General features: G+C 35.8%; 1 protein-coding gene and 1 long non-coding RNA gene across 13 annotated transcripts in view; both read right to left on the reverse strand.

The window, feature by feature from the left end:
- Nucleotides 1-3,582: 3,582 nt before the first annotated feature.
- BMAL2 (basic helix-loop-helix ARNT like 2) overlaps nt 3,583-26,274 on the reverse strand; it is a 36,190-nt gene continuing 13,498 nt past the window's right edge. For 5 of the 12 annotated variants that reach the window (XM_015868838.3, XM_085541700.1, XM_015868850.2 and 2 more), the window contains 14 exons: nt 25,206-25,244; nt 21,988-22,145; nt 19,449-19,528; nt 18,602-18,694; nt 17,016-17,133; nt 16,097-16,240; nt 14,304-14,544; nt 13,343-13,449; nt 12,631-12,781; nt 11,489-11,544; nt 10,577-10,685; nt 7,853-7,940; nt 6,322-6,430; nt 3,766-5,844 (listed from right to left, as the gene is read on the reverse strand). In XM_015868838.3, coding sequence (XP_015724324.2) covers nt 5,711-5,844; nt 6,322-6,430; nt 7,853-7,940; nt 10,577-10,685; nt 11,489-11,544; nt 12,631-12,781; nt 13,343-13,449; nt 14,304-14,544; nt 16,097-16,240; nt 17,016-17,133; nt 18,602-18,694; nt 19,449-19,528; nt 21,988-22,145; nt 25,206-25,244 — 1,627 coding nt within the window. In that variant the 3' untranslated portion in view covers nt 3,766-5,710. Of the gene's footprint in view, nt 5,845-6,321; nt 6,431-7,852; nt 7,941-10,576; nt 10,686-11,488; nt 11,545-12,630; nt 12,782-13,342; nt 13,450-14,303; nt 14,545-15,727; nt 15,900-16,096; nt 16,241-17,015; nt 17,134-18,601; nt 18,695-19,448; nt 19,540-21,987; nt 22,146-25,205; nt 25,245-26,274 lie in introns of those variants that run through there. The other 7 variants (XM_085541679.1, XM_085541667.1, XM_085541717.1 and 4 more) reach the window with 5 other exon arrangements.
- LOC146762444 (uncharacterized) lies at nt 24,554-25,068 on the reverse strand. The gene is made up of 2 exons (XR_014944087.1): nt 24,974-25,068; nt 24,554-24,889 (listed from the first exon to the last, which is right to left on the reverse strand). It is a non-coding gene; the product is annotated as an uncharacterized LOC146762444 (long non-coding RNA).

The raw sequence follows: 26,274 nt of genomic DNA on the forward strand, positions 1-26,274 counted from the left end.
GTCTAAGAGAGGTGCAACCAGGCTCCACCCCCTCCAGTCACACAGCTGAATTGCCTTCACTTGTGCTCCAAAGGCTGACCCGGTCCTTTCCCCAGCTGCTTAATCAGTGGTTCAGGCCATGACTGAACAGTTACCACACAGCATCTGTATTAGGAAGAAAATACAACCCCAACACCTTACAGCACGCGCACAATTCCCACAGCAGCAGCTTCATGATACACAAGCAGACTAAGCTAGCACTACCAAGACAGGTGAGAAGTTCTGTGATGATGAAAAACTCCCAGCATGAAAATCCCATTACTGGGCAATTTCAGAGACTGGAAAGTTCTATCTTCCAGAGCTCTGAACAACTGTGACTCCACATCTGTTATAGTGAAACAGTCATCAGGATTAGCAAATGTCTCAGCAAATCCCAGTTCTGTATGCCTTGTTCCTTATACCCTTGAGTTAAAGCTCTCCTAAGCAAGGCACCAGCACCAGGCTGAGGGCAGCAAGATGGGGAGTTGGAAGCGATAAATTCCCACCCCTTCAAAAAGGGTCACCTTTGTAACACTAACTTGTGCTCCTGGAGCAGTTTGTTTCAACCAGCCCAGCTCCTGGCTCTTTTCAGACTGATAAGGCTCTGTTTCTGCTATCAGATAATCCCAGAAACTTCAAATCAATAATTACAAAAATGCGACTGAGGCTGGATGAGTGGAATATGTTTGAGTACTCCGTGAAACTTAGTGCATGAAAAGGCAGTACCTGCATTTTTAAAGTTACTACCCCTTATGCTTATCAACAAAAGCTGTAACAACATTAAAGTGATTCTGATAAGAAAGCTTACCGGAATCTGTAAATAAAGGTTAAATATGGCCAACAGGGAGACAGCAGAACCAACAACCCAGCCTCCTCTGCTTTATCACAGCCATCAAGATCCCGTTGCCCAGTCTCAACCATACACGTCCCTTGCCTGCAGCATGGTAGAAAATTACATTTCAGATTATTTATGGAAGTAGCTGTCCTGTCTGCTGCTTGTTTATTTTTTCCTATGTGGAGCTTCACTTCATTTGATCTTTTTGTTTATCTACATATTCTCTCAACGTTGGACTCTTTCCCATGGCTTCCCACCAAAGCAACTGTAAGAACTCTGAAATAATGACCTCTGATTTCTGAGATACACATGTTTTTATACTGGAAACTTGATGTTCCTTCCAGAACTAGGATATAAAATGCCCCAAAGGTTATAACAAACAAAATACATGCTATTGGTTTGGCGTGCTTCTTCTTTTTTTTTTTTTCTTTTTTTTTTTTTCCAGAGACAACCCATGAACTAGCTGAAATTATTGTAATAAACCACCAGCAAAATGGCTCCAAAGAATTGTGATTTAAGATTGAAATCTGTGGGTTCATAAAGGGGTACCATCATAAAACCCTAAGAAGTCATGAGAGACCCAGCGTAGACAGGAGAGAAGACACAACTGTTTGCTGTCATTCCCAGAACAAGAGGAAGTGACCCAAAAATGAACTAGTAATCCAAAAATGAAGCTAACAAGAGCCAAACAGATATGAGCAGCTCTTCCTGCAATAGCAAGAATGTTTCCACACGCTCAGTGCAGGTAGTTCAAATAGACACACTTGAAATGCATCCCTTGGGGTTTGCTGAACAGACACCAAGAGAAGCTGAGGAAATCCCCCAAGCTTAAAGCACTTAAAGCTGTCGCCGCGCTCTTCCTATTCCTCATCTTCTTTAGGAGTCAGCTTGTGCCCATGGCTGCTTCCAGAACAGGACAGCCCTACTCACCACAGCTTCCCTCACGCCCCACGTAGGACAAAGCCCAGCCAGCCCTGTGCCCTACAGAACTCATTTCTTCAGCACAAGTGTTTAGCAAGGTGACTGTATCTTGCTAATACAATACTAAGTCCACTGGCCTGGCTTGAAGAACAAGAGATTTACCATCCCTTTAACAGTAACAACAAAAGCATTATCTGTCCCCAAGAAAGAGGTATTCTTAAAGGGCAGGCAAATCAGACGCGCTCAAAGTATGAGGGATTAAGAAACCAATTTGGTTATTATCCCATTTTGACAAAACAAAATCTAAGCACGGAACCACCCCGGTTGAAGAATTTATCAGTTCACACTGAATAACTTGTTTTTGTAACTATTAAAGCCCTAGTCTTCCACACAGTTTAGCCTCATCTGTAAGATACAAGAAAAAAGCAGTCTTTGAAATTAGTTTTGTTTAAAATCACTACAAATCTAGAATTTTTGGCATAAAAACAACTGGAGGAGGAGAAGTTGTACGTAGTAACTGCCCATACATGCAGTTGTATCCTTCAATAAATCAGACATTCCAAACTACTTCATTTCTCTTTCCCTCACTTAATAAAATAGAAGCTGACACATACATGCACCAATCTTAGGACCCTTAGATATTCTTTAAAAGAAAAAACAGTAGGCTGAAATGGCTTGGCAGCAGATCCCCGGGACCTCACATAAAAAGTGCTGTACAGATAAGAAGTGTATCAGTGAAACAGCTCTTTGCTGCTTCCAAAAGACATGAGAACTTATGCTGCACCTCAGGAAGCAGACTTCTTCCTCACAAGGAAGATGGGAAGTTTCTTAACTTAGTTATGACTGCCCTCTGCCACAGAAAAGAGGAGCTATCAAGATAAATCTTCTAGAAGACACAATGTACTGCAGCAGCACAAGCTGTCCCTCAGCAGCTCATTCACCTCCCCACTTAATTTTTCCTGGACCTATAAACAGCGCTGTTCTGAAATATGGCTTTACAGCTTTCAGCCTGCAAGAACCAATACCCACAAATACCTCCACAACCTCCATATTTGTGCAGAATACAACGATTCTCATCTTGGATGGAGAAAAAGATGGCTGCCTTCAGAGAAATGTTAAATGACGCAAAACTTTCCAGCTGATTACTTCATGGAATTCCAGGACATTCTATGGACTTACATGATATATGTCAGCATACAGAGAAGATTAAGTGAAAAAAACCAGAGGTCAGGCTTTGAGGAAAAGCAGCAAGAATATATTCTGCATTTTGGTTTAGATCACAAATAGGAACACACTCCAGTCAGCAACCAGCAAAAAAAAGACCAACTTCAGCCTTTTGTGCTTGTGAGCAAACAAAAAAATGTTACCCCTGCTACTGACTGGAGCTACCAGAAACTGTATTACTTCAAACTCCCTGGTTAGGTATTTAGGGAATGAGCCTGGAATTTCAAAGCATGACTATTTCTGTTTAAATTTGGTGAGTAGGTAGTGTTGTGAACAGACCAACAGCTGAGCGCAGAAACAGTATTTTATCAAGCTGATTTAACCACATCTTCTGATAACCTGTACCATACCAAGAAACCAGTCTTCTTACTAGGATGGTACTGTTACACAAACAGAAATAAGCATATAACTCATTTCAACTGTATTCAGAAGTGCAGATAAATTTCACCTCTTCGTACATCATGAATACTTACAAATGGCACTTTTTGTTCTAGGATTGCTTTAAACCAGAAGATTTGGAAATGGTAAAGGGAGAACCTAAAAATGAATTGCGACACACAATATTGATTACTGACTGCAAACGATTTACTTTTGTTCGTTGGTTGGTTTTTATTTGTTAGGGAAATGCAATAAGCTTCCAAAGTAGTGGGTTAACTCTGGAAGATTATATAAACCTTGTGAAAGAATTAATATGCTCCTTCAATGACAACACCTGCATCATTTTCAAACTGATCAGTTAAGAAAGAAACCACGCTGAAGAGACTCTATGCAGCTGTAAGTCATTTACTTACTTATTTCTCCGTCTCAGCCGCGGTACTTCTTGTTTTATTTAGAATTTATTTTTACCTTGATGGTCAAAATCATAAAAAAGAGAAAACATGTTTCACAATGGCAAATCAAAAAAAAAATCTTAGCTTACAATTAGTACAAATACAAGTCCAACAATTATTAGAAAATGCCTGCACTGTTCTTTTTTCCCTACTTTGCTGCATGACACAGCCCCAAATTAGTTTTTCTGTGAAGAAACAAAACAGTTTATTCCAATAAAGCTAAAGAACAGGGAATTTTGGCCCCAGGTCATAAAAAAAACTGTGAATGCAGGAAATCACATGCAGGGTCAGTGCAAAATATTTACAGACAGTAAAAAAAAACCCCAACAAACCACTCTAGAAAACACAGACAAGATGTCACCAAAAATTCAGCATGTCTGAAAGAATCCATATCTATAAGATATAAAGCTGCTCTGCCAAAGCATAGCAAGTCAGTGCTGACTAATTGTGCACTCATTCATGGAAAGGTGGCTTCTGACAGTAGAAGCATGACATCTGGCGGCTGCTTAGAGAGAAGCCATCTATTTGTTCACACTTCGTTCAGCCTTTGTAAGATATGAAAGGGCTACCTGCCTCCCACCTTCAAACTTCAAATAAATGTGACTTGTGGTGGTGCCTGTAGTTAAGTTTTCATATTTGTATTAAACAAAGATGCACAAATATCAAACGCCTTTCAGTGCTTTCCTTTCATTACATGAACTTCAACAAAAATTTAAAAAAAAAAAATCGATGTTTTTAAGATATATAATTCACACACAAACTTGTCTATACATTTAATGTCAGAAATTAAAAAAATCTTTTTTTTTTATATTTATGCTATATTGTTTTAATACAATCTATTAAATGCCACGTTCTTGAGTAATCTGCTGTAAGTAGGGTACAGGTCTTAGAAAAGCTGTCTCTCAAAAGAAGACCATTTTACATAGCACTGCATTACCCAAGTCTTGTAAAAAGTCACAGACACCAGAAACAGAAAATCACCCTAATCTTCCCAAACAGAAATACTACAAAGGATACTACAGAATTTTAACATTTGTCACTAATAGTGCTATCCTTGTTCTGGAACTAAGACAATATGTCCAAACTTCTCTAGTTAGTAAATAATCTGCCATGAAACCAAAATGCTTTATTACAGGTATAGCGTTACTTCTCTTGGGTTCTACACACTGTCCCTCTAATAATACATCAGAATACATCAGCATAACAGTTACGATTTTGTTTCTCTTTCCTCACGCCTTTACCATGTTTGTGTACTGGAGAAACGACCAAAATTATTTTTCTTAAAACCTTCTCTTCTGATTGGTACAATGATTTAATTACAATCCATGATCCCAGAAGCATATGCTTCGCTTTCACTTATGACTACAAAAACTGCACTTTTGAAAAGAGCAAGGAATCAAAAACTGCATCAGTTAGGGAATTACAATACCTGATTTTTAACTATAGCGTGTGCATATCAGAGTTACAGTGAAATTTATTAGTTATAAATATTTTTAGACTCTAAGTACACTAGGTTCTAGAGAAAGCAACATAGATATAATCAACGCTGTCCCATTTGAAGACAGAATAAATAAAAGTTTAAGTGTTAAAACTACGAAAAATATTTCTGTATATTGTACAGTACCTTTTGGTTAAAGCTTCTTAGAAAAAATATAAGCATTCCAGTTACAGATAGTTCAGTATTAAAATTTCAAAGTTCCCATCATGAAAAAAAAATATTGCATTTTGTCATGGTTGCAGCAGAAACTGTCGCTCTGTGAACAAGGCTTCAGTCTTTAAAAATATACTGATAGTACATAGGAATTCAAATGAAACATTAAAAAAAATACAGTACTGAGGATGTTCGGTTGTTGTGCATTAAGGAGTTTAAATTCAGTCAAAACTAGAGAGCCCATTGTATATCACTGAGTTCAGCTGGATCCCCAAGTCCTCCATCGGCCTCCAAGTAATTCATTAGAGCAGTCATGGCAGTGTCATCATTTTCACATATTGCAAAATCCAGCTGAGAGTTACCACCTAAAAATGATTGAAACACTTATGTATGCAGTACAAAGCATAAATAATATGGTAACTCCCCCACCAGATTCATTTTTAAACAGCATCTTTCTCTGAAGTTCAGGCAAACATGTACGGTAAATGTTAAAAAAACAAGATAATAGAAATAATGGCTGTATGCAGACAGTCAAAGGCTAGCTACTGAAACTTGTTATCCATGCAGGGAAGTTCATGCCACTGATGTAGACAGGTGTTTCCTACTATGCTGCCTTGCCTATCTTGGATGAATGCTCTTTCAAATCCTTATTTGAAGATCATAGCTCAACTGGAAGAGAGCTATAAGACAAGGCATCTCTATTAAGAGTCCCCTCATCTTAAAGATACTGACAAACTCCTTGAAATTTTATAATTTGTACATGGTTATATATCAGTGCACTAAAACAAATAGAGAATTATTATAAACATTTTCTCCTACAGCCAAAGTGAAATAAATCTTACCGAGGAGAGGCTCGTTACTGGGAAATGGAATAGCACCTTGGTTTTGTTCTGAAGTCTCCAGAACTTCTGCTTCTGAAGGACACAACTGAATCAACTCTTTATTCGGCACCTGTAAAAACAGAAGTAGTAGAATTAAATTCTAAAGTTAACCATAATTACTACATTACTGTAGCAGTAGTAACGTATTATTAAAATTAAAATAGTATTATTAATATTAAATAAGTATTATTAAAATTAATGTAAATAGCAGCCAAAGCATTAAGAACTAAATGAGTCAGTAAAAGGTAGGCATCAAGGCAGACCTATTGCATATACAAATATTTATTTTTTTTTTTTAATTTAATTTAATTTTTTAACTAGAGTACACACAGCCCCGGCCTTTGCTAAAATAAGAGGTGATACTAACATATCTGTCAAAAATACTTCACAGTTTTGGCATCTGCCCTATTGTGTGTCTAACTGAGCAATCAGTAAATAAATCCAGCACAACAAGATGCACCAGCATACAATTTCCATGTCCAATACCGTAAACTCCAAATTCCCAGTGACATCAATCTATGTCAATATTGACACATCTTGCTAAAAGATAAAAACCCATGTATTTCTATACGTTATGTGCATTATGCCATATGAATCACGAACTTGAGTATTTTCTATTATTAATTTGCATCTTGTTACCATAGGGATGGTGGAAGTCATCAAAATACAAATATACCAGCAAAAAAATATCTTTCCCTTTGCTTCATGTAGGACACGTACACAATTTAGCAGAATGGATGCCTGTCTTGTGTATAGTCTGTTAGGAAATTATAACAAAGTTGAAATGCTTTACCAAAGCCTTTTAAAACAAACAGGATACCAAAGGACAGAACAAAGGAACATCTTCAATGAATACAAGTAAGTTATCCTTATGATGAGATGCTGTATGCCAGAAAGAGTTCAGTACATGTATGTATGTCAACTAACTCTCAGGAAGACAGACCTGAAGTAGGAAAGGGGTTAACTGAGCATCACACAAAAAAAACCACCAAAAACTGGGAACACGAAGCATACATTTTTAAAGGGGTCTTCAGGAACACAAAGGTTAAAGTAGAGAAAAAATGTTTGAGAAAAAGCAAGACCTGGTGTTTAACTCAGGTTGCCAATCTGAACTCAAGCAGGTAAGAAACACTTTCACACTCTGATGACCACTTAGTAAAAGGTTTGAGGCAACACAAGGTTCAGAAGAGTCACATTTATCACATTGAGCATATCATATAATTTTAGCAAAGATCACAGTAACTGAACAGTGACTGCAGACTTGGCTTCAGAGAATGCCCCCTTGAGGCTTGAAGTGATATCCTAGTAACCGAGGTTGGCTTTTCTGCTGCTATCAAACATCTTACAAAACAAATTTTCATAGCTGCCATGATGCTGGCAGTATCTTACACATTCTCTCACAAAAACACAAGCCTGAGTAAATGTCTTAAACATGAGCTTTGAGCTATCTGACAGTAACCTCTCAGCTTTTTAAAGACGGCGATATACTTACATTGCTGCAATTTACAGTTAAAGCTGGAGACGGTGACTTTCTCAAGAGATGTGATGGACTTAATTCCCCAGGTGGTGAAGAATGCAACCTAAAATTATAGGCAGAGTTGATTTATCAATTTACCAAGTCATGCTGATTGTGAAATGAAAAACAGCCTGCTGCAGAACCCGCTAGATCCCTCCTCCCCAGTGACGAAGTATGAGCCAGTTAAACTGAGATGTTGTCCTAAATTCTCCCGAAGATTCTAAATTCTCTTGCTCTAGTTTTTATAGTGCAAAAAGAAAAAGAGATCAATAAAGTCCATCCGTCTTTTAACTACTTGAGAATGCTTTTCTTTTTCCTTCAGTCATCAACACTGACAGACCAAAGAGTACAAGGTTTCATTTATGCATACTGGAATAAATAAGTATATTTGAAACACATACCAAATACAGACAGTGAAAGCAAGTTCTGCTAAGTGGTGGTGGGAAAACTAATAACCATCTTATCAGCCTCCCTTATCAAACATGCCAGATATGAAAGTAATGTTGGGAATTTTGTACCAGGGCCTTTTGGATCTTTCTTCCCATCTCCACCTGCTCTTCCTGACTCCCAGAGGGAAAGGCTCTCCGGAGTGGGGCACTCCAAATGCTTTAGTTCACATCACATCCTCAGATGCAAAATGTGGTAAGGGAGGAAAGGCAGGAAATAAGTGAATAAATAGCCTATCTAAAGTAAGCATAGTTACTTGAACCAAATATCCATTAGTTCCCCACATTTCAAAATCCAGTATACAATTTGGTAAGCTGCACTGCTGTTTCTAAATGCTGTGACAGGAAGAACAGATTGAGTAACTTTTAGCATCGCTGTTACTGAAGTGATCATTCCTCAGATCCTAAACCAATTCAGATATGCTCATAAGTAAAGGTATAGATAAAGCTCTGACATTCTTTTAAATTTGGTGATGCTTAATGCACAGCTCTTAAGTCATCTGTGTCTCAGGGACATTAAATAACAGGAGATGATACTACATCCATTCTACTGGAATATGTCTCTGGTCACAAAATTAATTAATAAAATAGCTGGCGTTAACTTCTTTTGTCTAACTTGACTGCTACAAGAGTTCAGCAAAAGGCAGGGGATCTAAATCAAGAATATAACACCAATGTTAGAAGCTCCAGAATAAGCATCAAGATAAGCTCTATGCTTTACCATCAGAGATGAGAACTTCTGCCAACTTACTTTGGTCTTTAAAAAATTCAATAGAATGTCTCTTTCCCTTTAGAGGTAGTACTGATGGGAAGACATTACGAATGGTATTACTAAAGTGCAACATTTCCTCTTTGATGCAGATGGTATCAATAGGAATTTTTTTTGTCAGTGCTTTTCCTTGTCCTTTATGGATAATGTCAGTAACCTGTCAACATGCTGCAGATGGATTTATGTTTTTTTTAATAGCAATCCTTTCATCCTATCACTTCTGATGCACTTATTCATTTCTTCCTCTCATTCAAAAGGAACAATTCCCTGTGCAATTTGGCTATTGTGAAGAACTATGACTTCATTGCTGGAAAGGGATTCCAAACTACGGGAAACAGAGTCAGAAAGAAGAAACGCTGTGACTCATTGCATTTTTAGGCTCTGGCCATGGTTTTCACTGTTTCAGAAAATAAAATACTGTTCTGATGAAAAGACAGCTGAGAAGACAATCCTGCTATGAGAAGCATACGTAATCGTGGAATTCAGCACACAGAAGAGCTAACTACACTTAAACAACCTGACAGCCTTTTTCAGTAAGGTGACTAGCTTGGTGGAATGAAGGCGTTAGTAGTAGAAGATATGACTTCAGTGAATTTTTAACACTGCTTTCCATAACATTATCACAGACAAGCTGAGATGTTGGACATCCACCAAAGTCTAAGATTGCTTGGCTTGCTATTCCTTACACCTCTACCACTGTTTACAAAAGTGGCATACTTCTTACTGGAAGCTTTAATATTATTGCAGTCCTTAAGGTGTGATTGCAAATGTGCTGCTGGAAAAAAATTACATGGGATCTTGGAATACATTCCATCTGAAGAAATAAACAACTCCTTGGTGTTTCTTTACCTGGACCCGGAAATAAATGATCTAAAGTCAGGGGGATGGCTTCATTAGCCAAAGCTACCATTTAGATGACTGGTCCTGTCTTGATGATAGTACTATGATGCTAGATCTGACCTTAACAAAAATGATTCTAACTCCTGATGAAGCCTTGATAGTGAGTAGTGAGGAGCAATTGAACCACCCCGTTAGCTTGTGTTCAGGACAATCAGGAAGAGACAAAACAGGCTATGGAAGCACTCCACTGGGTACTGTTTCAAGGAAATCTCTGTTTGCAGAGTGAAGCTATCAGAAAAATATAAACACAATTCACAGGCAAATAATTTTCCATTCCCTAACAATTTATCTATTCATTTTAATTTCAAACAAAGGAGCTTTACAGTAGTACTTTTGAAGACATAGTTACATAATTCTTCTATTATTGCATCCCCAGAACAAAACTATCTATCAAGACCTGTGATGTGCATCACCATGTATGAGATCTACATTACTTTATAATCTGTATCATACAATGCCATTGTTCAACCAAAACATATGTAACGTATGTAATAGAAATGAAACTTGAACAGCCCCACATAATCACATATTCCCCTTCTCCATCTTTACTTAAAAGCCTAACATATTATATCAAGTGTTTATTACCTTTGTAATTCTAATATCTCATTTGCAATTTCAGTTCCTATACTTCCAGCACCAAGAACCGTTCCAGAGGACATTCCAGGTACACTCACTAAAGACTGTTTTACAGCACCTGCGGTTAACAAAATAAAATCTTTAAATAAAAGTTTGTAGCAGTTTCATTATTCAGCAAGAAGGATTCATTTTAAAGCAGTTTTTGTTCTAATCTCTTATTGTCAGAAATAAAATTCGATAAAGCCCTAACCTTATCGGAATTGTTATAAGTCTTACTCAAAATATAAAGATAAGTGAATAATGTTAATTTGAAAACTGATGATCTTCAGCAATGTAATTAGTAGCTTCAATCATTATCACCTCTATTCTCTCTCAGGCAATTAAAAAGAACGAGGAAAAAAATGTTGTATTTTCACAAACATTATACTTTAAAAGCAAGCATTAAAAGAAAAACTTTATAGCTAGATAAAAGAACCACACAGGATACCACATAAAAACAACGCAGATTTCAGAACTTATGCATAGCAGTGAATTGTTAACAATATATGTACCTATGTTACCCTTTATTCTGTAGCTAAACTCAGTGCACCAGTATTTCTGCAGAAAACCAGAAAAAGCACAAAGAGACTGTGTGATAGAAACATCATGTCCTATCAACCAAAAACCAAGTCACATCAGAAGTTACCAGAGGAAAAAGATATGCTGCAAACCTTTCTGATCACAGTTACATGCATTACCTGAGTTAGAATGTTGTAACTAAATGGAATTACTTCTAAAATGACCTCATTAGAATTACCTTTAAAATTATCTTCCCTTGCACAATAACTAAGCATTAAAAAAAAATCCTGAATTGAATAAACCAAAAGTTTCAAGGATTGATCAGGAGATACTCATGTGATAATTGTAAGAAGCAACACTTGCCTTCTGCAGGCTGGGAACCATAGGAGACCTGTTCTTCAGCAGACTCATTGTGACCTCTAAGGTTTATATAAAAAAGCAAACAAATAAACAAACCAATCAGAAACATTTTCAGTGGTAAAATCCAGTGTATTTCCATTTTATTTCAATCAGTACTTTACAAAGCAAAACTAACATGCTCAATCTAGTAATAAAACTAGGCATTCCTTGTATCTTTCAACATTCAATCCTTTCCACTTTTATTTCTAAAGCATGGAGTAAAATACTCATTTACACTTATTCCCAAAATCAATAACTAAGGCCAATATAGTCATCTGTGTTTCCTAACGAGAACAAGACTGTCGTATCTACTTATAAGAGGGAGAGCCATTAATCAGAAACAACTGCTAATAGAAAAGATCAGCAGCTACTTTTTACTAGCAGCTGCTGCCTACCTCCCCTCCTCTAGCTGCAGATGCCTGGACGTATCCGCCAATTAACCAGACCTATCCCGGGACCTCGACTGTCCGGGGGAGAGACACAAACATGGATGCCATGATGTCTTCTCTCAATTTATTGCTGCGTCACACTCCTTATATACCATCCTAAATCCCACGCAGACGTGTACACTCGCTACGCAAAACCCGATGCACGCAATTACAAGGCACAAGGAATAAAATGTAACAAAATAAGAATGAAACACACACTCCAACAGTTCAGTTGCTGTCTTGTGGGCAGCTGCCTTGCAATCAATTTAGAGAGTATCTTTTTGTTCTGCCTTATATTTCCTATGATCTATCAGTTAAACTTCTCCTTATTCTAATACATGCAGACTTAGAAGCTCTGAAGGAAAAAAACAACCAAACAAAAAAAACCATCACTTTCCATTTACTTGTGCCTTTTTTCCTAAAAGATCTTTCTTCCTGTAATAAGAAATTCTTTCATCTAATTTTCAACTAGTAAATTGCATTGTTCATAGTTAAATCCATTACCTGAGCCTGAAATCAAAATCAACTGGTGCAAATCAAATGCAATATGTTCTTCCATATTACTCAACCTCTTTATGCACTGTTGGTATTTTCTAATCATGTTCTGCTTCTTAAAGAGGTTCTTTTCTGTAATTAAGACAAAAACTAACACGGGTAATCATATAATGAATTACTTACAATACTACAGTGTTGTTTGATACAATGTACTCCAGTTCCTTGGTCCACGGATTCATGAAACTAAACCATTGACTCTTTAAAGTAATAAAACTTCCATCTTTTGCTCTAAATTTGTAGGAATTTGTGAATACTTTTTCTTTATTCTGCAACACTAGATAAGAAAGAGGAATTACAATCACTATATTCATACTTCCAAGGACAGAGTTGAGCTAAAAATATCTGTTTTGTGGTACCATAAAAACAAAATGTTTCTGATGATCAGATATTCTAATTAAGTGCCAGAAAAATATTCAAGATAAGACCTCTATGAAATTAAACTACTGTTTTAACAGTGCTACTAATCTCAAATGAGAGCCCATGCACTAAGTTTCTGCAGACAACTAACAGGGAGACTCCTGATTTGGTGAAGTTTCATCAACAGTGTCTTTTTAGGCACATTTGCTCTTCAGGACTCCTTTATTCTTATAAAGAAGAACTGAGGCACAGGGTCAAAAGAAGCATTATTGCCCAGCACTGCACCAAGATCCAAGACAACTGAAGATTGTCTTGACAAGATTCTTTACAACAAATAAGAAACTCCCTGGTTTTCTTACACACTTTACGAGGGCATGTCTTAACGCATACATAGAAAGGGACAATGCTAAGACTGTTTAACTTCATTATTTCCCAGCTTCTAATTTTATATAGCCTGGGAGAACCAATCGTTTTGTACCTTCTTTATGTTTCTCAGCTAGATGATTGTGATCATCTTGATGACAGTACTCGTAACAAGAAGTTCCTAGAAGCTCTTGTGGCAGATACCCTAAAATCGCTGTTGCACTGTTAGAAATAAAAAGATGAACTGCGGTGGATTCAGACAATTGCAAAGCTAGTTTTCTTCAGTATCAGGTGAAGCAGAAAATGAATATTTAATAAAATAGATTCTTACTTTCACATTTAAGAAAAGATACATCATTAGGATAGCTCTAAAATAATAGCAAATATAGACTACAGTTTACCTTGGATCTGTTTGCAATGTATAATACAGGATAACAAAACTGTGTAAGGGTATCAATTCAAACACAGAATAACAGTGTTTGAAAATGCAAACCATTTGTATGCACAATTTAAATGAACAAAAAGTACATATGATTATTAGCTCTTCCAATTAGGCAATCAAAGTACCAAATCCACTTAATGAGTCATTTGAAAAAAATAATAGTTAATTTTTGCTCTAAGGAATAAGTTTGAACCGACACTTTTAGATATGAGATGAGATAAAATGTATTTGCTCCAAATACTAAGATATAAATAAGCAGTCATTTTTTTGTGAAGGGCTTATTATTTTTTTTTTCTCTGTCAGCATAACTTATAAACAAATAAGTCACATGTATAGCTATGCTACTCTAATTCAAAATTTTTTATTGTGTTAATATATAGTATACAAGAGTATCCTATGATGCATTTTCATCTTGCGAACCTACACTTTCCTAAAGGACAATACACTTATTTTGCTACATAAATTATATTTTATTTTTAACAGAATGAAGTCCAAGGACTCAGATTCATGACACAGCTCTTCAGCATCCCGAAATCCTAACATGCTTAAAAAAATTGCAGTCCCTTCAGTCAGAAAAGTTCACAAGACCTAACCAAGTCATGTCATTTTCTCTTCATTAAAGAAGAAAACTTACCGCTGATCTACATAAACAAATTTTCCATCCATGGCAAATCGTGTTACAAATTCTGTTGCTTTGACTTTTATCTCTCCACTCTTTTGTGGAACAATGTAAGGGTGCAACCTCCCAATTGCAACAAGACAGTTAAAATTACTACTGTTCTTTTCTACATCATTTTCCTCTTCTACTCCCACCTCGCTAGGAGGCCAGTTCTTCATATATCCAGTACAGTGAATGGTACAATACTTTCTGTGATCTAATAAAAAGAAGTAAAATAAGCAATTATGGTTCAAAATGTAATTAAAAAAATCTTTCACCATAAGACCAACAATCCTATTTTATGCATACTTACTACAACTGTAAAAGGCTATGGATAATGTTACAATGTGCTTTTGAAGTACATTTTTACTACTTAATTTTGGCTTACCTGAAGAGAGTGCTCCTAACCCTATGTAAGACTTAGGAAGATAAATTATAGGCATTGAAAAAAAATAACAAAACCAACAACAGAACAACAGCTTAGTAACCCACTGTTTCTCCTTTACATGATTCCTTATGTGTTGTAAATCACAACAAACTAAATAAATTGATTTGGAAGCTACAGAATGTTTATCTTAAGTGAACACTATGATTCTACATATTTTTACTGCAATTACTAAAAGAATCCATGAAGAGAGCACCCCAAAATAACCCAAATTACTTTCCATTTATCTCAGACTTCTGAATTCCTCAATTTTTACAGGAACATAAATATTAAAGAACATTTAATTTAAGCATACGCTATCATCCTTTTCTATGACTGGTAGAAACTTTCTGACTTATACAATATCCCACTAACCTCAACATCCAGAGATTATGTATCCTATAGTTACTGTCTTCCCCCCAAATTGGCAAAGCAATCTTATTTTACCAAATTATGATTGACATAGATTTGACTGCATTAACTCTCAACTATGGAAAATATCGATCAACCCTGTCAAATGAAAAATTGAGTTACCCTTCTGCAACTGCCAGTTTCCCAAACTTTTAATGCGATCTCTCTGAATGCTGCTTGCCTGAAAGCACGTTTGTAAGAGATAAATTCTACTCTCACCAAGTTAGCTGACACATCAAGGGAGATAGACAGAATTCTTCTGACTTACAATGACAGACCCATTTTAGAATGTGTTCTTTTATGATGTATCTCAACAGCAGCAGGTTAAATTAAAATAAAAAAGAAGGAAGATTCCTTCAAGATCAGAAAGAAAACTTGCCAAGAATATACTGCTCTACAGGTATACCAAACTAAATTAAAACTACGGACTAAATTAAAGACATTGGAGAAACACTGATATTACACTGATAAATTAACTTTACTATTAAAAAAATGCAAAAATGGAAAGGTATAATTCGTAAGTACACACAATACAAAACGTAAATCAGATAAAGATTTTACTTGCTTTTTTTCCTCCAAAACAGCAGACTTTGCAGGCCTTATTCATATAGTTATCTTCAAGACATATGTTATTTATCTTAACTCTTCTGATCTGCTCCAGTGCTTTCAAAAATTTGACTAGAACAGACCGTGTCTCCTAAACCAACAATGCAACCCAGGTTCCTTCCTCCCTTCCTCTTCTCAGGAGTGAATAGGGAGGAGAAAAGGACAATTAGACTGTTTTTCAGAACACGCCTGCAGTACATATTTACACTTCTCTACAGCTATTACGTGAAATCAGCGATAATTACAAGGATCACACTACTGGCTTGGAACTTAAATATACTGAATTTCAAGACAGAAAGCCCCCATTTCAGCTACACTGTTTGAATACCTTTCTTCTTTGGATTGGGTAAGCACTCCTTCTCTTCTTTGACTGTGGTCCTACTACATTTTATCCGACAGAAGAAGGATCGTCGAGCACCAGAATTCAGTCGAGCTGGTCCAGCTTGAAAATCTGTATGTACTTGCAAGCCAGCTTATAAAAATTTAGTAAAGTAGTTAATGAAAACAAAAAAAATCCAAGAATAAAACTGCTGAGCCCAAGGCCTTATCTTCCGTTTCTCATATATTCTCCTTACTGTTTAGTTACCTAAATGTTGTCCTTATAATTACAAAAGAAAAAACGTCTAATAACTTTAAACAAGGCAAAGAAAATGTGGCTGCTGCACAGACTCCAAATTTAAAAAGAACTACAAAACTGAATTTAAGCTGTATTTAACATTTTGAATCATACTTTAATAAATACACTTTATCAACTTTCAACTTCTATTTGGTACATAGAGGAAGTGCAAAGATGCCTATAAAAGCCAGCTATAAGACAGTTATTAGCTGCAGAGTACAAAATGCCTTTCATATCAGAAATAACAGTAAATATATTTGGTTAAATTAGGATTGACACTTAGCATTTTCAGAGAAGACAGTGATTCTTTATATCAGGTCTTTTGTAATGACAAGACCTATAAAATACTAGAAAAAAAAGTAGTAAGCCTGGAAGGAAGAATGTCAGACTACAACTTGGTAAATGTTCAACAATGCTAAATTCAATCACACTTACTACCTACAATAAGTTTTTTTCTGTTGAACTGCAAGTGAATTTTAAGCAGCGGATAAGCACTGAAACATGTTTTTTCATGTAAATTGTATTTCAAGCTTGTACATCCATGCACACAATTATTTCCTACATAAGAACTGACTTTATTAACATATCTTAAAAAAATAAAGAAATTTGAGTGCATTCAAATATGACTTACTTTTGCCATCTACAAGCTTTTCTCTGGGAGAGACATCTGAAGATGAAAGTTGTTCCTTAACTTTGGCAACATCTTTTGGATGCAAGTAATCAAACAAACTTTGTCCAATTAAACTGGTCTATTTAAAAAAAGAAAAAAAGAACCCCACTGTTTTAGGACAGGACACTTCATATTACCGACCTCAGAAAAACAACATTCTGCACTACTGAAAAACAAAAAACACCTTGTAAAACATCACAGTTACTATGAACTTTTATAGATCAGTTTGCATTTATTTCTCCATTACTTAACATTATTTTTATCAAAAGAGGGTAGCAAAATATACAAGCTGTAACTTCCCTTTGAAAAAACAAAACTATTTAGTTGCATATTCAAGAAGATTGAGTGTTGTAAAAAAGAAAGGTGGGTTGTTTTTTTTTTTGTATGTTTACTTAACAAGATTCCTGATCCTGGAGCTTATGTGCACAGATTATTTTGGGAATGGTGTGCCAAGGGAAGAAATAGAAAGAAATTAATGCTACCTGTGACTCTGAGTTCTCATTTAGTTGGACAAAAGAGAATTGCTAATCAGGAGTTGATTGGAAGCTGCACAGAGCTTCCACCTCTGCATTTCTTAGTTGAAGATTTTTACAGGGATCTCCTCAGCTGGGATCCTTTCAACCTGCTTATTCTGCTGACCAAAGCTGGTCTGCTGCACTACAGTAAGCACTACTATCATCTTTTGAAACAGGAAGGAACTCTCAAAGAAGTGGGCAACCTTTTTTTTTTTTTTCTTTTCTTTTCGATTCCTTACCAAAAAGTAGAAAGGAGCTGAGTTAATGATCTGTATTGTAGATTGAAATTTCTACTCATTTTGGACTCTTGCTGCATACAATGTGATCACTGCATAAAAGGGGAACACCTCTCCAATAAACTAGAGTCAGAAATGGACGTACTGCAAAGCTTCTAAGAAAGCAGGATAAACATTCAGCCTTTCTCTGTTTATTTCATTTCAGCATTTCAACCCAGTCTCTGTCTAATCTTAATGCAAAGCTTGCCCTTCTCTGGACATGCTCCAGGGCCTCAATGTCTTTCTTGTAGTGAGGGGCCCAAAAGTGAACGCAGTACTCAAGGTTTGGCCTCACCAGAGCTGAGTACGGGGGACGATCACCAACCTGCTCCTGATGGCTATACTAGTTCTGATACAGACCAGGATGCCATTGGCTTTCTTGCCCACCTGGGCATGCTGCTTTATAACTAATTTTCCTCAGGCTTAAAAAAAAAAAAGAAAAAAAAAAAAGAAAAAAAGAAAATAATCATTTAAAGGAAATCTCTTAGGGATAAAATTAGGACATTTCGAATTATCCTTTTCCCTCAGACTTGCAATTCTACAGTATCATCAACTGAAATCCAGTTATTATTCAGGTCATGAACATTGATTGCACTTTAAAATTTTCATTCTGGGTAATTCAGCCTTAATCTGAAAGAGGTTAAACCAACAATATTCCAAGAAATTATACAAAAGAATACAATAAACCAACAAAACTTAAAAACTTCTAAATAAAAGAAATTGTAAGATAAACACAAAGAAACTCAATTATAACCACCTGATCATAATTAAGTATTTTGCAAACTGATTCTGAGACAAACAGAATTTTTCCTCTGTTACATCCAACCACAAACAGGAATCCATCCGCAGCCTGAAAATATAAAGACAGCATCTTTAAAAACTAACCATTAAAATATACAATTAATATTGATGAACAAAAGGAAGTACATTTGTATGCTTTTTATTAAATAAGTTAAAAGTCACAGCAAAAAGCAATTTAAAAAATTGCAAGGACCAAATCAGACCTTCAACTACAGACAGCTAGAGTTTCCTAAACATAGCTTTGGGAAAAAGAAAGCAGCTGCAAAACAGATTAACATGGAGTCATCTTACAGATCTTGCCAAATTGTGTTATTGCAGCAAAGGAAAAAGAAAATAGCTGCAAAAGAGAAAGGGTAAAGGGGTGTGGGCGTATGACTGCATGCAAAAACCAGAAGAAAGATTTTCTTTCAGGTATTATTTCTGCATCTTTTCCAAATTACATTGCTAAGATTTTAAATGCACAGCAAACAACTGTATTTATACGTAACTGAGATTATTGTATATGCTTGCATATAGATTTCAGTATCAGTATTAAAAAACAGTTTAAGCATTAAGAATGCAGAGTGTATACAGATTTATTATCCCTTGAAGGGTTGCCATCTGCTATCTTCTGTATCTCTTCATGAAAAATCTTGTTTCCTGTACAGAGGTTATAAATCAAACCAACTAAGTGCATCAAAGCACTCGTTTGAAGAAAAAAACGTAGGGGATGCAGGGGTGGGAAGCTCTCTCAAACTAAAAACCAAAGTTAACAACAAGCTTTAAAGAGGACGTAATTTCACCAAGGGTTGCCTTCTACTTACCCTGAGGATTAACTGTCTGAGCTCATCATCCTTTAAAAACGAAGGTTTATACCGGACTTCCGTGTAAGAGCTAGTGGAACCTGGAAAATAGCTTATTTGTAGACATACATAGGATGTCAAAGGATACATTAAAATTCATTTTTAACAAAATTATATTTATTATTTGGTCTTTACTTTGTAAATTCTCCTTGCAATAAAAACAGATGAATAAAAGTTTAAAGAGTTTTTGTTTTGTTTAAAAAAAAAAAAAAAGAAGAACCAACCAAAACTCTTAAACATATGTGGATACTGAATTTGGACATACCACCAGATTTTCTCATGCCTTTATTTAGCACAAAACAAGGAAACTTCTGATCAGATATCTTCAGTATACTACTAAAGAAATGGTATTATGAGATCTGCATTATTTAGAAACACTTCACATACCTGCTCCAGAATCCTTAACATTTGCTGAAGCTGAATAATTCCTATGTTATCAGTTGCCTTCTAGCATGAATAAAGCTTCACTAATGCTATAATATCTTCAGCCATCCAAACAAATCACTCCAGGTGGTTTAATTGAAAAGGTATTGTACATTTCTGCCACTAAATTTACTGTCCCAGCATCTGTAGCAAATACCCTAAAATCCTTGTTAGCCATTTTAATTTTTTTTTTTTTGTGAGCATTTGCTATAATTTCATACATTATCTTATATGGTCTCAAAGCATTTGTTTTGAAGATACATATAACAACTGCACTGGATGAAACAGAGTTTTCATAATCCACTGTTAAAATAATGCTGTTTGAGATGAAGACTTTTGTTTTCATCGTCAAGATGAAGATGCATGTTTAAACGCCATGATTAGCCCGCTAATTTGTGACATTATTTATGCAAAATTCCCAGCTTCTCGGAAAAGAAGATTTTTAGGAATTCGTAGAATCCTAAGAAGAGTTGGAGGGCGCCTTTAAAGTCCATCTAGTCCAACTCCTCTGCAATGAACAGGGACATTGACAGCTCGATCAGGTTGCTCAGAGTGCCATTCAGCCTGACCTTGAATGTCCTCGCGAACAGGGTATCCATCACCACTCTGGGCAACCTGTTTCAGCACCTCACTTCTTCCTTATATCCAACCTGAATCTCCCCTCTTTTAGTTTGAAATCACCCTGCTAAAGTGATTTCTTTAGCATCTTCATCACATAAAGGTGATGACTGAAAATTCCCTCCAACCTAAATAATTCTAAGTCCATTACTGTTAAGATAGACACATAATTCATTAAGACAAGGGAGATTCTTATTAGATATTTATCCCTAATCAAATTTTTTGCAAGGCATAGCCTTTACTTACAGTTGGCTAAATTATTCTAAAATAGTATTGCCAAAAACCCTGAAATCTTACATTTAATTTGTATTTGTATATAATGTTTCTTATGGGAGAAAGAAAACCTTCAAAGCTATTAATAACAGTAAAAGGAGATGAAAGAATATATCCTAGTTAGATCCTGATATCTACACTAGATTGTTCACTGAAATCCGTGAGTACATTGTAAGGTGACTGAGAACATAAGCATTTAATAACACTTCTTGTTTGCACTCTTTAATATTTCATAGTATTTAAGACTCAAATGTAACTGCAATCATCATCAACTATTCTTTTAAAGTTTGAAGTAACAATGTTCCTTTTGACCACAGGTAAATTTTACTTTTTTTATATCCTTTTCTTTAGTTTAATGCCTTTTTTTTGTTTGTTTTACAAAAGTACACTGGTAAACTACCCTATAAAAAAAAAAAAAAGTAACATTGCCTAAGCACCAACCTAAGCCCCCCTACCAGTGAAACTACCTAGATAAGTAGTTAGTAGTCAGGTAAGCATTAGCATGGTTTCCCATTGCTTAGAAGACATTTTTTTCTGAACCCACACTGGACAAAAAACTCATCAGAAGTATTCAGTATTTCATAAGTGACCAAGCCCTCAACTTCATGCCTTTACAGAATTTTGCTGGGTTTTTATGAAAGGTCTTTATTAATGATGTACATTTTATACTCAACTAACAAACAAGAAATTCCAATACAAAAGGCTGATGCAATCCCAAAGACTGCAGTAACAAACAGAAGTATGAAGAACATTTTCCTCTCACTAACAGTTCAGCTAGTGAAGTCAGTACAGCTGACTTCATACACCACATGTATTACTGTTGCAGAAAGTATGAAGTGGAGACATCACAAAACATTTAATTTGAGGGTTAGAAAATAATGGAAGATGAAGCTGCTTGATCTGTGTGATTTCAAAACAGAATCAAGGAGTGACCTGATTGCAAGGCATCGCCTTAGCAAACAAGATAGCCAACACTTAAGTGTTGTTTAGTATACCAGAAAGAAAAGCAAAAATGAAGCAAAATTCTAGAAACTACAAGCATATCAAATTAAATTAAAATAGACTCAGAATGGAATTCAGCAAGTAAACAGAATAGATGACCTTAGATGTATCTGCCATCAAAGAAAATATGTAGTTTAGCTCCTGACAGAATAAGGACTTTAAGTATTAGTTTCCTAAAACCTACCTTTTAAAGATTTTAAGTGTTGCACTGCCATCCGTAATACTGTAAGCTTGTCTAGTTTTCGTGCCATAGGATTGCATTGAGGTATCATAGCAGACAATTCCTCTATCAAATTATTCATTTTGTCTCTTCTTCGTTTCTCTGTTTGACTGTGAGCCTCTCTAAGAAGAAAAATTATTTTAAGAAAGATGTGAAATATACGATTTTCCCTACACTACTTATCAATTTTGCTTTGGGAATGTAACATATCACAAGAACTATTCCTGCATTTAAATTATTTTTCATACACCACCTCCATTTGACAACTGAATTGGATTCATTTGATCAAAGTAGCAATGATCACAATATTTACATGAAATACTGAGAAAAATCTATAAAGTAACAACTTGGAGTCACTGAATCATACTTCACAGCAACTTGATTATTTGTGACAGAAAAAAGACACCATGAAAAATTACAAAACTGAAATTCTTCATGTGACCCTTGAAGCCAAGCAAATACCTTGACATCTTCATCAAATCACAGAATGGCCTAAGTTGAAAAGGACCACAATGATCATCCAGTTCCAACCCCCTGCTATGTGCAGGGTCACCAACCATCAGACCAGGCTGCCCAGAGCCACATCCAACCTGGCCTTGAATGCCTCCAGGGATGGGGCATCCACAGCCTCCTTGGGCAACCTGTTCCAGTGCATCACCACCCTCTGAGTGAAAAACTTCCTCCTAATATCTAACTTAAATCTCCCCATCTCAATTTAAAACCATTCCCCCTTGTCCTATCACTATCCACCCTCATAAACAGCCACTCCCCCTCCTGTTTATATGCTCCCTTCGAGTATTGGAAGGCCCCAAATGAGGTCTTCCTCCAAGCTAATTTTTTCCTCCAAGCTAATCAAGCCCAGTTCCCTCAACCTTTCTTCACAGGAGAGGTGCTCCAGCCCCCTGATCATCTTAGTGGTCCTCCTCTGGACTCGTTCCAAGAGGTCTGCACCATTCTTGTACTGGGGGCCCCAGGTTTAATTTGTACCAGATATCTGATGTCAACAGTAATCATCGGAATACATTATCCTCTGTACAAGTAAGATGGGGTATTCATCCTACTACTTATTTATTTCTAAGTGCTCTAAGCACTTGCTGAAGTATACCTGAACTCAATATTCTGAGATAATCAATGTCTTCTTGATATTTAATTACTCTGAAAATGACTCAGATTGAATAAAGTCACAAACACAAGCACTTATTCATAGCATAGCGCAACAGACAACATACTTTCATGTGCTTATAAGAGATGCTGTGGAAACTGAAAGAGAAGGCTATACCTCACCTATTTTCAATGGAGGCACCAGAAGGCTTTCCCGTTCATCCACCTGCTACGGTGGGTAAGAGAAGGGTTAAGACTCTGCTCATACTCTGCCTCAGACTTTGATCTCTTGGCAAGCCTCAATCCAAGAATTCAAGCACAGAGAAAGAGCTTCTCTTAAGAAACATTTTGATCATAATATCCCTTCTAGTGCACATGACAGTGAATTTCACAAGCATTTACAACTCAGGTCACCTTTTCATTAATTCTTTCTAGTGAAGTATGTTGGTTTTTCTAGCTGACCTTTCTCCCCTCTAACATCCTTCAGCTGAACAAGGAAGGTTTAATTCATTCTATTCCCAGCCTACCCAAGAAGACAAGCTAGCCACTCAACTAACATGAGGATTATTTCCCTTTCTCACTAAGACCAGGCACAATGCCAGTAAATCAGACTGATCAAATCGACAACCTGTTTTGGCTAACTGATCTTCAAAACTCTTCTTTTTAGACACACTGTAACAGAAAGCATTAAAGATAATAAAGTTAACTCTCTCTGACCTGACAGAAAGAACTAAATACAATTTTAGAGATCTTATCTTGTCTACTGGTTTTTTTTTCCTTGAAAGCAGAAAAAAGAAATCCTCCTTCCCCACAAATAACTTTGGATCACTCACAGAAGCAATGTACTTTTTCCTCTAAAGCCTCTTAAAAAATTTGCATTGTCCAATTACTCTTGGCTTTACTGGTTCACACAAATTTTCTTTCATATCAAGCAGGAACAGTCAAAAAACATATTGTGGATGCTCCTTGAACTGTGAACCTTGGAGAAGTGAATACAAACATATGTGGAAACAGAACAACCTTTCACATTTCTAAGATTAAAGAAGAATATATAGATGTAGTAATGACTGGATAATTCAGAAAGCTGGCTGATATATTCCCCAGTTACAAACAGGAAGGGAAAAAAGTACAGCCCCCAGTAGACTTCAGAAAAGAAATAGTGGACAGAGATAACCATTGAGCAAACTTTCAACATGTGCTCCTACATTTATATATATATTCCTATATTTATATATATATATTCCTATATTTATATATATATATTCCTATATTTATATATATAGGAACAAATCTTGAAGGTTTGCTCAACGGTTATATATATTTTATATATAATTTCATTTGTTCTATACTTAAGTAAAAGAAATTAACAATAGAACAGGAGAATTACCAAAGCAACATACAAAACAGATTCTTGCTCAGTGATCTGGGATACTCATTAAAGAAAAAATGAAATGTTGAGTTTAATTAAAAAAAAAAAAACAACGCTGTAAATACATTTCCAAACACTTTCATTTCTTCCATTTAATTTAAATTACAACAACACTTCATAATTATTAGTTAGCATATTGTACAAATAATACTTCTGCCAAGTGCTTTCTGTGAATTTCAATTTGGATTAAGTAAGATGTGAATTCACAGTACAGCAGCAATCCTTGAATAGTTCCATATACAAGCACTTGTTCCAGAACAAGAATTCCTTGTCTTGCTTTTGCTGAATCCACTTCTACATGGGATAATTCTTAAATCACTCCGTGTGCAGACAAATCTAGTAGAAACAATTCTTAAAGTCATGCGGACTGAGGGCCAACTCCTTCATGCATGACTTGAAGGTATTACATTTGATTCTCACCTTAACAATTTTAATCTCAGGCTTTTCTTAAGTGACAGAGATTCTGCAACACAACTTTGATAAAAATTAGTAGAAAATGAGATCCCCAAGGAAGCTCTGAGAATTAATACAAAATTAGGAGGAAAAAAGGGCTAAGTTTACTGTTAGACATTTGACAGTAACCAGCAACTGCTGTGGTGAATCCTGCTATTGTTAATCCTAGTATTTACTGGCAAGACATTCTTTTCAGTACCTGAAATCTTTTATCTTAAGATGTTCTTCATCTTCATTCCTAGAGAAAACAAGACACAAACTCTTATATTGCATATTTAATATTAGGCACTTCAAGATGTAGGCAATCCTACAAATTTACTATCATTCCAACAAAACCAAAAGAATTCCTAATATGAAAATTATCCACCCTCTACAAGTAATGCATACTACAAAAATACAAAGGCATGATTTCCACTATTCATAGTTACATGAACATATTATGAGGGTATTTAATGATTACGGGTCTATTTCTACCTGAAAGAAAACAAAATTTAAAAACTTGATCTTATTTTAATTTTTCAAGTGTGATTCTCTATTCATCTTATTTTCTCTAAAATCTTATAGCCAAGAGACTAAAATACCATACCACACAGCAGCAATTGGAAAGAGAAAACTAAAAATGAAAGACAATCATAATGCTAGTATCATGACAAATATTTCAGAAGCATTTAAAAATAAGTGGATAAAGCAAAGAAAATGCTCTTTTTCCTTCTCCAAGATTACTGGAATGCCCACCACCATCTTTATGAATTTCAGAAAACAGCCTAATAGATGCCTGCCAAGTCGGTCTGTACTATTTAGTACTTGCACCAAGATTGCTCCCACACTAATATTGGCAGCTGTTTTCTTTAAAATAAATCGAACATTTTTTAAATGTTTACAGCAGTATTCAAGCTTTTTTTTCCTTTTTAAATTCAGCAGTAGAGACATCTCACACAGTTCCATTTCAGAGGTGAGGCCTGCTAGCCTTGGGATCATTTTAGAAGAGGTGTATGTTGTACCGGAAGGCTTATAAGGACAAAGGTGCATCACTCAGCATATGTTCCTTATGAGAAAACAGAAGTAGGAAGCAGAAAGACAGCTGGTGATTAGAGCTTTAGGAAAGAGTTCAAAAGCTGCTTCCACTTATAACCAAGCACCGACCCCAGGAAGAATGAAGTAGCCAGAGTCAAATTAACAAGAGATTAGAGATTTCAGCTGTTCAACTCAGGATTTTCCTAGATACCACGCATCTTCTAGGCAGTCTGATAAACCCAAATGCAGACTTA

Source organism: Coturnix japonica, chromosome 1 (genome assembly GCF_054131305.1).
Source record: "Coturnix japonica strain WE chromosome 1, WE-NBRP24, whole genome shotgun sequence".
NCBI classification, from domain to species: domain Eukaryota; kingdom Metazoa; phylum Chordata; class Aves; order Galliformes; family Phasianidae; genus Coturnix; species Coturnix japonica.